This window comes from Hydra viridissima, unplaced genomic scaffold (genome assembly GCF_058129835.1).
Source record: "Hydra viridissima isolate aposymbiotic clone 2 unplaced genomic scaffold, HvirCarnegie_v1 scaffold_7, whole genome shotgun sequence".
Lineage (NCBI taxonomy): Eukaryota > Metazoa > Cnidaria > Hydrozoa > Anthoathecata > Hydridae > Hydra > Hydra viridissima.
This window is the reverse complement of record NW_028324306.1, coordinates 12,659,311-12,676,401: the sequence shown is the minus strand read 5'-3', so window position 1 is coordinate 12,676,401 and position 17,091 is coordinate 12,659,311. Positions and strand designations below refer to the sequence as shown.

General features: G+C 29.1%; 2 protein-coding genes across 4 annotated transcripts; both read right to left on the bottom strand.

The window, feature by feature from the left end:
• Positions 1-410: 410 nt before the first annotated feature.
• On the bottom strand, positions 411-4,117 carry LOC149886172 (putative G protein-coupled receptor 139). Of its 3 annotated transcripts, XM_090093466.1 has the most exons (5): positions 3,878-3,936; positions 3,704-3,781; positions 2,920-2,963; positions 1,472-2,144; positions 411-999 (listed from the first exon to the last, which is right to left on the bottom strand). In XM_090093466.1, exons 3-5 carry the CDS (start codon positions 2,923-2,925, stop codon positions 632-634), a joined length of 1,047 nt encoding a protein of 348 aa, XP_089949592.1. In that variant the 5' UTR covers positions 2,926-2,963; positions 3,704-3,781; positions 3,878-3,936; the 3' UTR covers positions 411-631. The 3 variants fall into 3 exon arrangements, with proteins under 3 accessions (XP_089949592.1, XP_089949591.1, XP_089949593.1); XM_090093465.1 differs by having other exon boundaries at positions 3,704-4,117; XM_090093467.1 differs by lacking the exon at positions 3,704-3,781 and having other exon boundaries at positions 3,878-3,959.
• Positions 4,118-8,146: 4,029 nt separating this feature from the next.
• LOC149886171 (uncharacterized) lies at positions 8,147-9,813 on the bottom strand. The gene is made up of 3 exons (XM_090093741.1): positions 9,248-9,813; positions 8,931-9,172; positions 8,147-8,853 (listed from the first exon to the last, which is right to left on the bottom strand). The coding sequence occupies exons 1-3, from the start codon at positions 9,314-9,316 to the stop codon at positions 8,637-8,639; spliced, it is 528 nt and encodes a 175-aa protein (XP_089949867.1). The 5' UTR covers positions 9,317-9,813; the 3' UTR covers positions 8,147-8,636.
• Positions 9,814-17,091: the final 7,278 nt, after the last annotated feature.

The window sequence follows — 17,091 nt, the reverse complement described above, 5'->3', positions numbered from 1 at the left end:
CTAAGGATGAAGAAACTGTTAGATGCTTGCTTACCTAGAAGGTTTTTTCTTGATGCGATGAATGAAAAACACTTCTAAAACGCATACTTCTAATACACTGATAAATTAGTGTTCAGCTATAAACAATTTATAGCTATAAAAATTCCTTCACAGAAATTTGATTAAGCTGCCATAACATAGGTGTAACTTTAGTTTAAAAACTTGTGGAATTAAACAAAGTATAATTAGTTTATTTTACTTAAATTTTTACTTAAAAGGTTTATCAAAAAACTTTATAACAATTTAAAACCAACTAATGGATAACTGTTATGCAAAATATAAATTCCTAATTTGTTAAGAAAAAAAATAAGAAATAAGACACTTACGCTGAACCTCGCTAAAAACACATTCTCAATAACACTCTCAAGTCATGGAATGATATACAGATAGCAATATTTCCAAAATATCAAAGCAATTTATACAGTAATTTGTTAAAATATGATAAAATGTGTTTAGCAAATGAAAATATGCTAAAAAATAAAGGTTTAAGTGTGAGATTCTATTTTACGGTTTCGATAGACAAACATTCTCAAAAACCTCTTTCAACGTTATGAAAACATTGATTTACGTTTCACCTCAGTTTTAGTTTTATTTACAGCTTGGATGTTTCGTGTTGAAGCAAAGAACTTTTGGTCAAGGATTTTTCGTATGATGAGCTATTCTGGTGGACGGAAGGCTTGCAACTAAAAACTTTCACCAACTCCTTCTTAAACATGCTTCCAGTGAAACAATAAAATAAACAGTTTATAGCAGAGTTTAAAATTACGCCCATTTTTGCGAAAGCGAAATTCTTATCTACCATTTCCCATGTCCCAGTGTGCTGTTCATCTTTTCCATACTCGCTCATCCAAAAGCATTGGGTTATGCATTGCCAAGCAAGAAAAATAAGAAATGAAAACGTCACTCCCAATAAAGTTCGAGTCATTTGTTGTTCTCGACTCTCTTGTTTTGGCTTTGATTCTAAAGAAAATTTTTTTCTAATAACCATTTTTCAGGCATTTAAATTTTTTTTTTTATTTGCGAACCAGAAAAGTAATTTAAAGAAACTTTTTCATAAGTTTGCTCCAAAATAAAGTAATAAAAATAAGTGAAATCATTCGAAAACATCTTTGGGCAATAAACAGCAATCATTGCTTTTTATTTGTTTTCATCGATTATTTCGCCGTAATTTAAAAAAAAAAACTGATCTGGCATTTAGTCAACGAAGCATTAGAGTCTCGGAAGTCTCGTATGTACGATACTATCAACAATACTTCGAAATTGTTATTGGAAAAATCCGTCCTACCGAGATGCAATACTGATACCGATGCTAGTTCGGTATCGGTATCGTAGGACGGGTATCCTAAAAAATGACCGATCCAATGACTACGCGATACTTTCCTTACTGAGACTCTGAAGCTTAGAGTACATTTTAATAAAAAACAGCACTTACCGCCCTTATAGCCAATCAAATTGCTGGCTTTTTTTGATTGATTTGAAAGTTTGTATACAATTGTTCCGTTTAAAGCGGCAATTGTGATCCAAGGAGCCAAAACAATAAAAATACAATGCACCCAAAACTCATAGTTTTTGGATCCCTCTGACAATCCGTATTTTGTTATCGCTACAATCCATTTTCCATTAGTCATATTTTCTGGTTTGTAGTTTAAAAAGTGCGGGATATTGACAAGTGAAGAAAATCCGACCACTCCTAATATACTGCAGTAGGTGCGTTTTGCTGTATATAAGATTCTCACTTTCATGGGAAATGCAATCATGACGAATCGGTTGAGTGTGACAACCACCACAAGCCATATACTCGCTACTAGGAAAATGAAGAAAAGAGGAAAACCAAACCAGCAAAAGAATACTGCGTAAGAGTATGAATCTTCTTTTAATGACGGAAATAGGGCAGGTAAACTATCTTGTAAAATAAAGAAAAAAAGTAATCCACTGTCACAAATTCCTAAGGCAATAAGATAAATCCCAGTCGATTGATTTTTGCGTAATTTTGTATTGACTAATCTTTTCCAAATAATTATTGATAAGATATTTCCTATTAAACCCAGAATCGATAATGAAACACCGACTGGTACGCTGAGAATCCAGTGAAGAGCTTGAGCTGACTAAAAAAAAGTAACACATTTGTTTGGTACATCCTCACTAAGGATGAAATAGAATTAAAATAACTTCTAATTGTTGCACTTTAAACCAATCGCATTTAGAATCGCGTATAGAGTTCAAATATATTCACGCTGTAACAAACCAATCAAACACAGAACACATTTACAAACTAATTAAATATATCAAAACAAAATTAAACACTTTAAAAAAAAGCGTTACATAGAGCAAACCTAGCTTTAAAAAAATGACCAATAAACACGAAGAAGCTCGGCCTATTTAGATTAAGGCTTAATGTATTGCATTTAAAGGCCAAAAACAAGGAGGCCAGCATTTTGTTAAATAGCCGGAGCTATTTGAGAAAGATTTATCTAATAGATTGGTTCTTTTGTATATACTAACTTATGGCTTTTTATTACTTAACATCTGGATTGCCGTGCTTCAGAAAAATCTATTTTGCCAATAAAACCTAATAAACTAACAATCGAAGTTGAACAAACGAGTTGCACTATTATGTATTGTATTAACGAGTTGCACTATCGTGTAGGCTTAATAATTCAATTAGAATTTTCTTCAAAAGAAAGATGTGTAACATTGATCAGACTTGAATTTTTGTTTTTAGAGGAAAGATTGCCACTCGGGCGGAGGTTAGTATGAGTTAAATATCGCTGATTAATACTTAGCTATCTTTTTCGTTTTCTTAAAAATTGAAGTCAAAAAGGTTTTTATATAAAATAACCTTTTAAAATAATTTCGTTTAAAAAAAGGCATTTCACTTACCACCATTGTTTAGACTTGAACAACTATAATTCAATAATTCCAAGCTAAATTAAACAAAAATAAAAGTGACTATTCAGTTAATCTTTGCATAGGATTATGAAGTGTGTGTGTGTGTATATATATATATATATATATATATATATATATATATATATATATATATATATATATATATATATATATATATATATATATATATTGAGTAAGAGAAATGTATCTTTTAGATACAACTGAAAAACGTTTTTGCTAATTCACAAAACGAGGACATAAATATTTTGAAAAATAGGTCTAAGAGTTTGGATAATACAATCCAAGAATCCAGAAGATTTGAAAAAAGTTTTTAAATAACTACTTTAAGATAAAATAATAACGCGCAATTTCAAGAAAGGCTGGTGACAAGGGGTTTTATTGTGAGATGTTCCAAACACAGCTTTTTAATATATTTTTGATATATCTTACAATGAAAGTTTATTTTAAACTTTATCATATATAAAAGATTCTCAGATGGCTTTTTTTAAAAAAAGAATTTTTGTTGAGCTGAGAACACCTTTTAGTAGAAAATTATTGTTAAATTTTCTATAATTAAACTGAATATAAATTATGAATGCAATTTATATTCTTTTTAATAACGACAAATTAATCGATTGCGTTACCTTGGGATTCATAAAGTTTAATGTAAGATATATAAATACATGTAATCAATGAATAAAAAATGAACGAATAAAGAAAAAACTAAATATAAAACTTAAATAAAAATATGTTCTTTAATATGCCGTAAATTTACCGTCTTCGTGACACATAACCTCCAAAATTTCCAACAAATGACACTTAGAGAAATACTTGTAAAGGACTGTTTACACTTCTGCAGAATATAAAAACTAATTTAATCAATTCAAATTTAATTTCCAAACAAAACTATTTAAAATAAATCTTTGAGTGTCAGAAATTACTTCCTAACCTGATGCTTTGATAATGATTGTAACACTGTTTATTAAAACGTATTGATATTGACGTTTATTTATTATTTTAGTCATTTGTTAAACAAAAAGACACTTTTGCGTCATAATCCCCATTCACGCTAGTGCATGCTGAAAGGACACTGTTTCAGATGTTTTAACTCATTCAAAGCAATTTTTAACAAATGCCTAATTTCTTAAACAGCTCTATAATATCAGTTTTTCTCATATAAAATTTGTTTGAACAAGAATTTAAAAAGTTTCGCTTTCCCATCGAAGAAAGAGATCAAATAAAACGTAATCACTACCATAACTTGATTATCTTAAACAAAAACATTGTTTTTTTAGTATCTTCTAAATCAGTGCATTTCTACGTCTAACGTCTGAGTTAGAGTGCTTTTAACAATATTGGATTTAAAAGCTTTTTTACGGGTCGTAAATTTTAACGTTGCTCTGCGTCCTGAAATCTTTGAAATGAGTTTCTGACTTAAATGGGAAAATAATCTAAAAACAAATAACTGACACCCGTTTTAAAAAAACTTCTAAAAAATTTTCTGTTCATTGAAAACTCTGGCTTTATGATTCATATAAAGATATAAACACTGCTGGTTGTCCGTTGTAATAATAAATGTGATTCTAAAATTATATTATTGTATGATATTCTTTTAAAACATAGCACTTATTAGAAAGTAATATCTTATTAGAAAGTAATAATCTAATAGTCCTATTAAGTCTATCAACTTAATAGGACTATTTGTAGTTTGTGTTTATCACCCATTGAAAAAACTGTTGTTAAATTATACAAATTATATATATATATATATATATATATATATATATATATATATATATATATATATATATATATGTATAATTTAATATACTGTTTATATTTACTTGCAAATTAAAAGCTTGATTGCTTCACTTTTATATAAAAAACGAAAATAAATCGTTTGAGTACTTTTTGATGCGGCAATTGAACTTTCAAAATATTCAAAATATGTATAAACGCATGCATCAAAATTTTACATTTTAGGTTCGATTGCCACAAAATGCCGAAAGACACCACAGCATAATTTAGTTAAAAATAATCATTTTAGATATTATTTTTAGCTCCAGAGTTTTATTTGGTATACAGCTAAGAGTTGTTATTTTTAAAATTTCATAAATATTTAAATAAATGAACAATTTCCAACACAGCACTTATAGCTATTCTGTTATTCTGCTATTCTGTTATTTGAACGAGTTTTGATGATGCATTTTACTCTACAGCGAAATAAATCAACAATCAAACTTATTGTATATCTTCAGTAAAAAAAACTTGGGACAAGATATGAATCAACAGTTATTTTATATAGATATCAAGGGCAGGGAAATTTAATTGCAATTTAATTGTTTAAAAATATGCTACCAATTAATTAATTGCAATTATTATTCAGTGCAATCAATTAATTGCAATTTCTGAACAATTCAATCAATTTTTCCAATTAATTGCAATTAATTATTGGTTTTTAAAAATGTCTTAAAATGTTAAAAACAGAACATAAAATTATCATTTTTTATTAAATATCATACTTAAAAGATTAATATTGTTGGGTTATTACTTTAAATATATATATATGTAATCATTACATATATATATATTTAAAGTAATAACGTACTTTAAATTTTAAAGTATACGCCGCATACAGCTCGAAATACTTATACATGCGTATTATTGCTTATGCGTCATTCTATTTTTAACTTTTTATGGTTAAAAACGGTGCTAAACTAAAAATTACATAAAAGTATAATATAATTTCGGTAAATGATATTAATGGCAAAATTTATCATTTATCAATTAATTGCAATTCTAATTGATTGGGCAATTAACTGGTTTAAAAAAATATTTTCCATCAATTAGTTGGTAGTAAAAATCAATTAATTGCAATCAATTAATTGCAATTAATTGTTTGCCCAATTAATTTTTCCCCACCCTTGATATATATATACATATATATATGTATATATATATATATATATATGTATATATATATATATATATATATATATATATATATATATATATATATATATATATATATATATATATATATATATATATATATATATATATATATGATAACTGTTGAATATAATATATAATATATTAAATATAAATATACATTGTTTGTTTGTTTTTTTTTGTTTTTTGTTTTCTCTCATATTGTCAAATAAGTTTAAACCATCTTTTAGGCTGAATGTTGATAATTTTCATCGGGAGGAAAGTTTCTAGTTTTTTGATGAAATTCTCAAGTATTTCCTTCAGAACATAACTTTATTAAACTCGTCTTCTCGAGATAAAATATATACCTTTGCAACTGCTAAGAATAAATAGAAAAAAGATCACAAATAAAGAAAAGATTACTCTAAATAATTAAAATCTCTAAAGAAAATTATTTTCCTCTGATATCAGTGCTGCTTATAAGAGCAAAAAATATTATGTAATGATTTAATTTTTGAAAGAATGTTATAAGTGATATAATTTAGAAATGATTTGTATATGACAGTCAGCAATGTCTACATTATGAACCAGAAAAAAGGTTTTTAATTAACAGATGATTGTCTGGAGGACTTTTATGTAAAACGGTGTCAAATATTTTTTGATTTGTTTTTTCATTTAAGTCAGATATTTATTTTCAAGATGCTAAACAAATAATATTTAAATTTAAAGCAAAGATAATCAAGTTTTGGTAATGATTACGTTTTATTTGATCTCCTTCTTTGATGAGAAAACAAATCCTTTATGCTCATGTTTAAACAAGTTTATAATGAGAAAAACTGATCTTACAAAGTTGTTTAAGAAATCAGTTATTTGTTTAAAATTGTTTTGAATGAATTAAAAGGTCTGGAATAATGTCTTTTTGCATGAAGTAAATCAGAATGAGGATTATGACGCAAAAGTGTCTTCTTGTTTATTAGTTAAAAAAACAAAAAAAAAAAAGCCTATCGACGCAATATTGTTAAGATATAGATTGCTATCATTATAATGGTAAATAGATTATGCTAGATACATTATTACTATTATGTTAGATATCCAATAATATATATATTATCAGTCCTTGTAACAATATTAGATTTTCATGATTACTGGAAAGAAGTCAAATGACATCCGAATCTTTTTTTTGTTATAATTTATTTTGTAATGTTTTCTTGTTAAATTATTTCATCTTAATGTATACTGAGCTTTAAAAAAAAAAAGGTTTCTTCGGAAACTTTTTTTAAAACCCTTACACTTTATATTCTAATTATTTTCTCAACTTGAATCCTGAAAAAAAAAATTAACTCAGAGTTTAGCTTTTTTTTTTATTTCATTTTATTTGAAGAATTGTTTTTCAAATATCATATTCATTATAGGTTTCAGTGGAGCTAAATTTAAGTTTACAATTTCTACACAAATGACCTTGTGTATATTTAACAGTCACTGTGTTGAAGAGTTGTTTTTCAAATGGTCAATAGTTAAGTAATTTTTACACTCACGGTAATGACAAAGTATCCAAAGTAAGAAGTAATTCCCAAAGGGAACACCATCATTTTTATTGGTTGATTTAAATTCACATCCATCAATTTTATTGGTTGATTCTAAGCATCTGGAAAGTTCTGAGACCTTAAGAACTTTGAGCTACCACATAGAAAGTTTCCAGACCTTCAGGAGCTGAGAAAGTGTCTATGCCAACTGTCATGGCATTTTCATTAAAAAACCGAAATTCATCTTGGACATTTTTCCTCCACCTGAGCTGTATCTTCTGCTGACTGCTGTAAGCCATTTTTAGAGAATACTTCAAAGAGTTTATAAAAGCGAGAAAAATAGCCTAACCATGAAGAACAATTCGAAGGCAATGAGCTACGTAAATTGATCAAAAAGTTAATAATTTTCAAAAACTTGCTGAAATTAGACTTTAAAATTTATGAGATCATTGACATCCAGCGGAAGCTCTACTGTAGTGATAAAGTTAGGTTTAGTTTTAAATTAAAAGCTGTTGAAAATTATTGATGTGTATTTTCTATTCCAAACTGCAAATTAAACTCCAAAGTATCCTGTAGCGTTTATACATATCAAAAATAACATCAAACAACAAAAATCCCTCACTTTTGTTTTTTAACCAACAATCAGCCTAACAGGACTTTAATCATTTTTTATTTTAAATTTTTAACTTTAATTATTGGTAACGCTTTAAGCCAGTGAATACATACCCAGAAAAGACTTATCTACGCTTCAGGTGAAGACACAGTTTTTTTAATCACCTCGAGTATCTTTTAATAAGTTGTCTTACTTGATATTACATTTATTGGATGACACTGTTAACAAAAGATTCAATGTACACCTGTTTTAACGTAAAAAAAAAAAATAATAATAAAAGTCCATAAACTAAAATCTTTTCTTTAAATGAAACGATTTTACTTAATTTCTTAGCTCTCGTTTCCAGCCTCTTCTACGATCGAGCTTTGATGTCTTTATTACTTTAGTATACTTTAACAATGATTGTTGATATGCTCTCTTAATAAGCGTCTAACGTTGACAATAGTATATTTAACTTTTTAACAATATTTTAGTGTGATTTTTGTTATTTTATTATAAGTGTCATTATTAAATTAGTAAAGAGTCATTTAACTAAAAAAAGAAAAAAACACTAACCGGAGAAAATCTGATAATATAGAAAAAGTCAATTAAAAAAAAATCTTTTTTATTTTACGCATCATCACTGTTTCATCTTTTTAAAATCATGCTGAACTGTCCAACTCATGAAGTTCGATTAAGCCGTCTCTGTTTAAGTCCATTTGAAGAAACCAGTCTGGCAAATCGTCAGCATTTCTTCTCACCCTTTTAACCTCATCTATATGAAGCTTCTTATCCGCTGCAAGAAAATCAGCCGCTTCTATAACATCCATATACCCATCTTGGTTTTCATCTGCCTCATTCATGATTGATCTTGCGTCTCTGTAAGCAAAGTATTGTTTAAAACTTTAATATTAATAATATACTAACAAGTTTATAAGTCATAAACTTTAAATCACCTATCTCTAGCATACGAAACATCACGCCTCCTTCTGCCTGCAGTCACGCATTTTTTGCATAATTTAATTGAACCTCGTTTTAACCCAACAGGGCAACCTATGCAAGAGAAAACTCCATGAATGGTTTCAAAAAATGTCTGGGTGCAAGAACGACAAATACCACCGTCACAGTTGCAACAAAAGATGTTGCATCGACCAACTCCACAGCATCTGAAGTTTCCACAGCAAGCATGCTTGCAGCACTGAAACAAATAACGTTTAAAATCAAGAAACAGTTTTTTACGTTTTCACGTGTTTTCCTTAAGACTGAATCTCACCTCTGAATCTGCCGTTTTAATAATTACAGATCCTAAAACTACCAAAGTGGCAAAAAGCATCGTCTTCATTTCGCAAAATAATTTTTTCAAAATGGTCTCTCTGTTTTTTTTAAATAAAAAACAGAGAGACCATTTTGCGCTGACGTTTTTTTTTCTTTCTTTCTTTGTTTAAGAACCTGACCCAAAAAGGCAAAATCCATTTGACTTCAAAAGTTATTTGTTTAAAATAAACAGCAAACGGAACTATAAGTAGGAAGTTTTTGAATTTCGTTTTTCTTATTAAATTGATCGTATATTCGAGATGTCCTCTTCAAAAAATTGAATTACTAGCTTAAATACTTTGAAATTTTGCGCAGATTTCTCTTTACACAACTTATATAACTTAAACCAAAGAAAATATGTCCCAACAACCTTGGTCTTTCTTTGGTGCACATTTCTGAGGAATCACTTTGACGAACCTTCAATTAATATCATTTCATTTAGATCGCAAGATTTTTTTGGTTGTTTGAGTATTTAAGTGCGTTTTTCTTCTTCCAATACATCTCGTTTGATCTATCAACAAATTTAAAGTCTTTATTTAAAAATTATTGTTTATAAAGTGCACTTTATAAATCGCCTAAATAGCGTTCAGATGACGAACGTCTTTTTTTATTATTATAACTAAACAAGTCTATACTAATTCAATTATCACATTTAAAAGTAAAATGATGAAAACTAAAATATCGATAGAAAGTTTAATACTCAATTGCTGACGCAAGCCGTCTACTTCAACGAGCATATCAACAATGATTGTTGAAATATACAAACAAAAGAAAATAAAAGACGTCAAAGCTCGATCGTAGAAGAGGCTGGAAAAGAGAGTTAAGAAATTAAATTAGGTCTCTTTATCTAAAAGATGAAATTTGGTGCAAGGACTTTTTTTTTGCTCTTTTATGTTGAAACAGGTGTACCCACACTCATTGAATCTTTTTTTAACAGTGTCATCCAATAAATGTAATATCAAGACTAGTTATTAAAAGATAAAAGAGTTACGGCCTTCACTGGTTCAAAGCGTTACTAATAATGATGGGCTGCTTCTGTGGTTACAGCCAATGTTATTTTTGATGCCATAGTACCAAAGGATGCTTTGGGGTTGTACTGCAGTTTGGAATGGCGCAGTGTAACCTTTAAACTTTGAGAATATTTTGGATGTGCATTTTCTCGTTTGAAACTTTGAGTTGGTTGATTTTTTGGAATAACCAGCTTTTAGTTTAAAACCAAAACAGCCTGTAGTGGTAGAATCAAGTTTCTGCTGGATTTCAATGTTTCTGCTGGATATCAATGATTTCAAAAATTTGAAATGCTTTTTTAGTTTTAGTGAACTGTTAAAAGGCGATTAACATTTTGATTAACGATGCTGATTGCCTTCGAATTGTCTTTCATGGTTCGGCTAGTTTTCTGTATATGTTCAAACTCCTTGAAGAACTTTATAAAAAATATCCTCAACACTTAGCAGAAAATACAGCTCATAAATAGGAATGATGCTCAAAATGAGTTTTTTATTCAATCTATTGATGATAAATTCAATAAACAACATTTCCGGTCAGCTTCGCATTACAATAGACACTCCCTGAGTTCCTGAAGGTCTGGAAACTTAGGGTAGTTCAAAGTTCTTCAAGTCACAGAATTTTCCAGATTTTTTTTAATTAATCAAAATCATGGATGTGAGCTTGAATGAGTCTGTATCCCCTTGGGAATAAGATGCGTTTCAATGAGCGTGAGTGAAAAAATTTATTAGTTATTGCAACTTTGAAGCTGAAATAAAATTGGGCTTAACCAGTTTTTCTTTTTGATGTCTGTTAATTATGCAAATGTTAGTCAGCACAGTGTAAAGCATACACGACCCCATTAGTAATAAACGGAGGAGTTGAAGGGTTAAATTTAGCTCCATTTGAGACTTGTAATGAGTACAACTTTTTTTTTTTTTTTTTTTGTAAAACAATTTTGGTTTTTCAAATAAAATAAACAATTCTAAACTCTAAAAAAACTGTGTTCAGGATATTACTAAGAAAATATTTACAAATTTATCTTTTTTACAAAAAACACATAAGAGTTAACAAAATTATTGTCTTGAAAAAATGTTTTTTTTTTATCACTTCAATTGTTGGGCCCTCAATCCAACCAGTGGGAGGATTAGAACAAAATTACTACCAGCCCACCTCTCTCAACGGGTTCCGAGCCTATTGTTAAGTAAAAGCTGATAAAAAAAATATACAAGGTAATTAAAAGGATCCTTCTACATGTTAATTAGAGAAATAATTATATTCCTACACCTTTACACACAACTAGTGAGAAAAATTGTAAAAATCCTACTAACCTACAGACCATTAACATCTTACCACATTACCCTAAAATGAACTAACTAAACAAAACCCCAGCACCTTAAAGAAACAGAAGAAATAAATCATATAAAAATATGTAAAAAGGGCCCCCATCAGAGTAAGGCTTTTAACTAGTGAGAAAAATTGTAAAAACGGCTGTAATAAAAGTTATTGTACACTTTAGAGTTGTTTATTTAAGTATAAACAGGTATGAGTTGTGATTTAACAACAAGATTTAAAAGTTAATTCTATCATGCCGATGTTGTTAAAAATAATTCAAGAAAATTTGACAAGTTTTGCTGAAGAAATCTAAGCAAAAACATTAATTAAGTCTGATCAATTTGTTTTGGCTCTTATACATGTTGTGATGGACAAGTCTAAAAAAGGGTTGACGGAATGGCTGTTACATCCAAAGTGACAAAATCTTTCTTGCAAATTAGGGATTTTGATTGATACCCTGCTATTATGTTGATGAAAATTGTTTATCTCAAAAAAAGGGACGAAAAATTTTCGCAGTTTTTTTTTCGTATATCAAAATTTTTATTGAAAGTATTTCCATAAGATTTTTTGAAAATCGTGTTTTTACAAAATTGTAATTTAACAAAGGCATGTGGCAATGATTTCTTTTTTGTGTGTCCTAGCAGTATCCGTTTAGGATACTGATAGGACACGCAAGAAAGAAATGTTGAAGATAAGGGGGAAAAACGTCGAAGCCACATAAACTAGTGATGGTATGTGAACAAATCTTTATGTGTTCTGAACCGTAGACACATTTTATGTTTAACCCGTAACTGCAGATTTTCAATGTTTTGGGTGTGTCTTGTTATCTAGAGGGTCAAGGAAATTGCTTTCATCGATGACAATTACATGGGAATAAATTCCATGATGTATATTTTGTATTTCAGCATAAAATCCAACCATCTAAAATGATATGAGTTTTAGGCAAAACAAACTACAAAACAAAATTTTAGAGAGTTTCTACAAAATTTTAGAGAGTTTCGATCTGAAACTTTTACTAGAAAACACTTTCGCGTCTAATGAACGTTGGAAATCAAAATTTTAGCCCAAACGAAAGTACCGAAATTTCGGTTCAGTAAAAAACTGTAACCAAATCCGTGACCGAAATTTGAGTGAAATCGAATCCGAAGCACGAAAAAGAATGTTAAGAATCCCTAAATTTTTTTATGAGTACCAAGTTACCAAGAACATAACATTTCATTGCACCAAGTTAACAACAACAACAAAAAAATGAAATAACTATTTTAGATTAATTTAAATGGTCACTGTAACATAATTGAATAAAAAGTAGAACATGCGTAGACATGTTAACATTTAAAGTTAATAATTGAAATATTTCCTCCGCAGAACAAATTTTTTTCCATCTTTTCCAAGTGTTTCTTTATTTGAAAGTGTCTCCCGCCGTTGAAAACAACTTTTAATTTCTGTAGATGTTGGTGCTGATGTAAGAAATCTTTTTGCTAGAATATGAAGAGAAAACAGAATTTTGAAAGAATATGAAGAGAAGATAATATTAAAAAACTTTGTTTTTAATATTTTTTTTTTCTTCATGTTCTTTCAAAATTTTAAATTTCTAGGTACTTGTTTTAAACATCTTTTACAAATTCGGAAGTTGGATTTTTGGACCTTGTAGTTTATTTTTGTGCAATAATATTTTGCATCATTGAAGAAAATCCAGTATTCTCAACAAAGGTATTCTTCATTACAGGAAAGGTTTTATGTTGGATCAAATATGAACTAATTCCTAAAAAAACTTGCTTTTTATCTACTTGAAAGGCTTCTTGAATCTAAAGAAGTGCTGTTTGAATCTGGATTAAGAAGTGTTGCTATTGCAAAATGATCTTTTGTTTCTAAATCAGAAAAATGTGCTTTCGTTGCATTTTTCAAAGCTTTTTTCATGCCCATATTTTTTTTGTTATCTGAAGCAATGTCAAATGATGGTTTTCATAATTGGAATACATGCGCAGATACAACCATCTTTTCCGGACAGTAATTTGGTGCTTTCCTTAAAAATTGCTAAGATGTTTGTTTGCTTTTACCACTGGCTCCAATCCTGTACAGTGATTTTAATGTCGCTAGAAGGAAGGTTGAGCAGCGTAGTAACAATTGCTGAGTTTAAGTACAGAATTCTTTCAAGCACGTAATAAATTGAATTCCAGAGAGTAGGGACATCATTTTTGAGCTGTTGTCAACCATCTCAGCCCTCAGCCGCTTTGATTTAATATCAAGTAGCGTATTGTTCTTTTTTTACTTGTAAGAGGGTTAAGCGGATCTGAAGTTGGCAAATTTTCAGGGCTGCCAGTAGCTGTGAATAAAAATTTTTCTGTTGCGAGATTTTTTTGAGTAGGCTGTTGGTGCCGATCTCTTAAATGATATGAAAGTCCGCTAATTGATTGAAGTTTTGAATTGTTCAATCCGCGAGATAATTTTACATGGCAGATATTTCAAGTTGTGTATTTGAAATCACTGGCTGTTTTGGGTAAAATGTTTCCACAAAATTAGGCACGAGACAATTTAATGTCTAGACGCGACTTTTTACACTTTTTTGACATCAACATTACACTTTTGTCTTAAAAACCTATATAAGCATTATAGTTTACATTCTAAATGTAAGCACCATGTAAAAATTGAAAATGCTTTTTTTTTTTTTTAATTTCACATAAGAGGAGTTCGATAAGTATAAATGCGTAAGAAATGAAAAAAAGTTTTTAAAAAATCAAATCCACAAAAAAATCAATGAATCAAAATTTAATTTTTTCTAAAATTTATGTTTTTAATGTTTCTATAGATGTAGGGGACTTGTCGAAATCAAATTACTTTAAATAAACTCAATGTCGTTCATGATTATTAAGTTACTTAGCGGCATGAAAGCAACATTGTTAATCTTGTTCAACGTAAATGTAATAGCACGCCAACATTAATGTATAATTTTTCTACTACTCTCACTGACTTAGTGCGTCCCTTTGTTAAAAAGTAAATTGACATTTTTATACTTTAAGAATAACGCTTTTGAATTAAAACAATACTTAAAGAGTGAATACCTTCGACATTTTTTGTGAGCTTTAACAAAATGCGACCACGTGCGTGGGGTTACTACAAAAAAAATGATAAAAAGCTTTCACATTTCTTTTATAAAAAGACTTTTAACTAGCAATTTTAACCAACTTCGTAAGGTTTTAAAATATCTAAATTTTGTTCAGTGCTTGGGTTAATGATAGGGTTATCTTTGATTACTGTTGCTTTATTTTATTAGGAGTTATGACCAAACCTCTGTCTTAAATGTTTGATTTATAGAATTCTTTATATCGGTACAAATTTAGCAAATCTTAAAAAAAATTACTCAAATAGCATACATTTTCAATATTCGGACCAAATGTATCAAAATGTAACAACTATTGTGGAACGGAGGTAGTACCAAAATTGATTGCTTTTTAAAAGCTCCATTTAACAAACAAATTTTTCCAAATTCAGATTTGCTCACATGCAAATTTTCTCAAAAAATTTATTTTAAGAAAGAGAAACAAAAATGTAAGTGTTATGCAACGACAAAATCAAGAATGGAAACAACATCTCAAAGCACTACAATTCTCCAAAAAACCAACATCCTTGAGTCTGTTTGTGTGGTCCTAAGAAAAAAGCTGAATACTGATCTACCAGAATGTAAAACGATGTCATTTACTTTGGATCACTGGAATTCCTATGCTAAAGAATCCTATATATGACAGTTACCATACTTGACAAAAACATTTACGTAAATACCAAGTATTTCAATTTCAATAAATTTTTTCCAGGTTCTACATTATCAAATATTTTTTTAAATTATCATTAATCCTAACACTGGACAAAAAATTACTGGGCATCAACTATAATTTAGGTATTTTAAAATCTGTCAAGTAGTAGATCAGTCTGATATTGAACTATGATGACTTCATGGAGGTTGTTCCTGATCAAACCCAAATGAATCTTGTAAAAGAAATTTTCCTTTTGCTTACCTATATAATGGAGCCAAGGTAAATTTTTTTGATACAAGATAAGTAATCACTTTTCTGTGTCGCATGATAAGTAATCACTCATAGAATTAAGTGACATTGAACAAAGTTGTGGTATTGTTTTCATATCTGGAGTAGGGCATCTCCAATAAAACTACTAGTAAAGCTGCAAAAAGATTTTACACAGAAAAAATTTCCAGACAAAGGATGTAGAATATTTCTTCTTGCTGTCGGCCATTTACTTAACCCATTTTACAAAGACCACTGCTTTCCATTTCAAGAGTGAAATCATAACCAGATTTTTAGTGAGAGATCATTAAACAACTAAGGATTTAATTAAAGCCCAGCCATTGAAAAGCCAAAACCAAGCTGTTTTCCAAAAAATAAACAAATTTCCAAAACTTTACCATTTGACATTGAAAACGCCATCATGGAGCAATTCTACTTTTTCAACAAAAAGGATCACATTGGCAGCAATATCAATAAGTTGCCTTCTTTGGAAGTGGAATTTATTCTCTATCTTGGAATGCCTGTGGCTGACAAGTTGACTGATCAATTAGCTTGGTAGAAAGTTCAAGCCAAGCCATTATCTGCATCATCTAAAAGAGCTTTTTCAAAGGCAGGTTGAGTCGTTATCAGTGAAAGGTATAATTTAGCTCTTGAACTGCCAACCCAATGTGTTTTCATCAATGGCAATTATTACAGGTTTGCTCCATTTGTTAAAAAGTGGTTCCTATATAAGGAGAATCTCAGTGATGGAACCAGCATCCCATAATCTCTAGGATGAAGCACTGAACCACTTTTTGAGCTAACATAAGTGAGGGGTAGATATAAACGAAAAAGAATCATTAAAAGACTAAGAATGAAAAAAAATCAGTCAAGATGAAGCCACCTTCATTCAATGATACAGATCAGACAGATCAGACAGATCAGACAGATATTGAAATTTAATTTTCTGTGTTCTTCTGATAAATGTTTTGCACTGCCGCTCACGGAAGTTAGGACAATGGAGATTTTTTCAAAAAAGCAATATTAATATGTAATTACGTTATAGAACTTTTAATTTATATTAATAAAAATTATATTTTTTATGATATAAAATGTAATAATTTTCAATATAAAATATATTACTAGTCAGTTTTATGTAATAAAAATTTACAAAAACCATTATAATAATTAAATTTTCTTTTCGTAAAAAAAACCACACTTTGATTTAATAACTGCTTTAACTATTCTCGGCATTCTTTCAATTAATTTTCTAATTGTTTCTTTCTGAATATTATTCCATTCCTGTTCTAAAACGTTCCATATATGAGATTTTGATGTTGGGCATACAGTTTTAATTTTTCTATCCAGTTCATCCCATAGTAACTCAATGGGGTTGAGGTCTGGGCATTGAGGAGGTCAGGTCATTACACGTAATACATTTTCAGCTTTTTTTTATTCTAAATAATTTTTACATAATAATGCAGTAAGT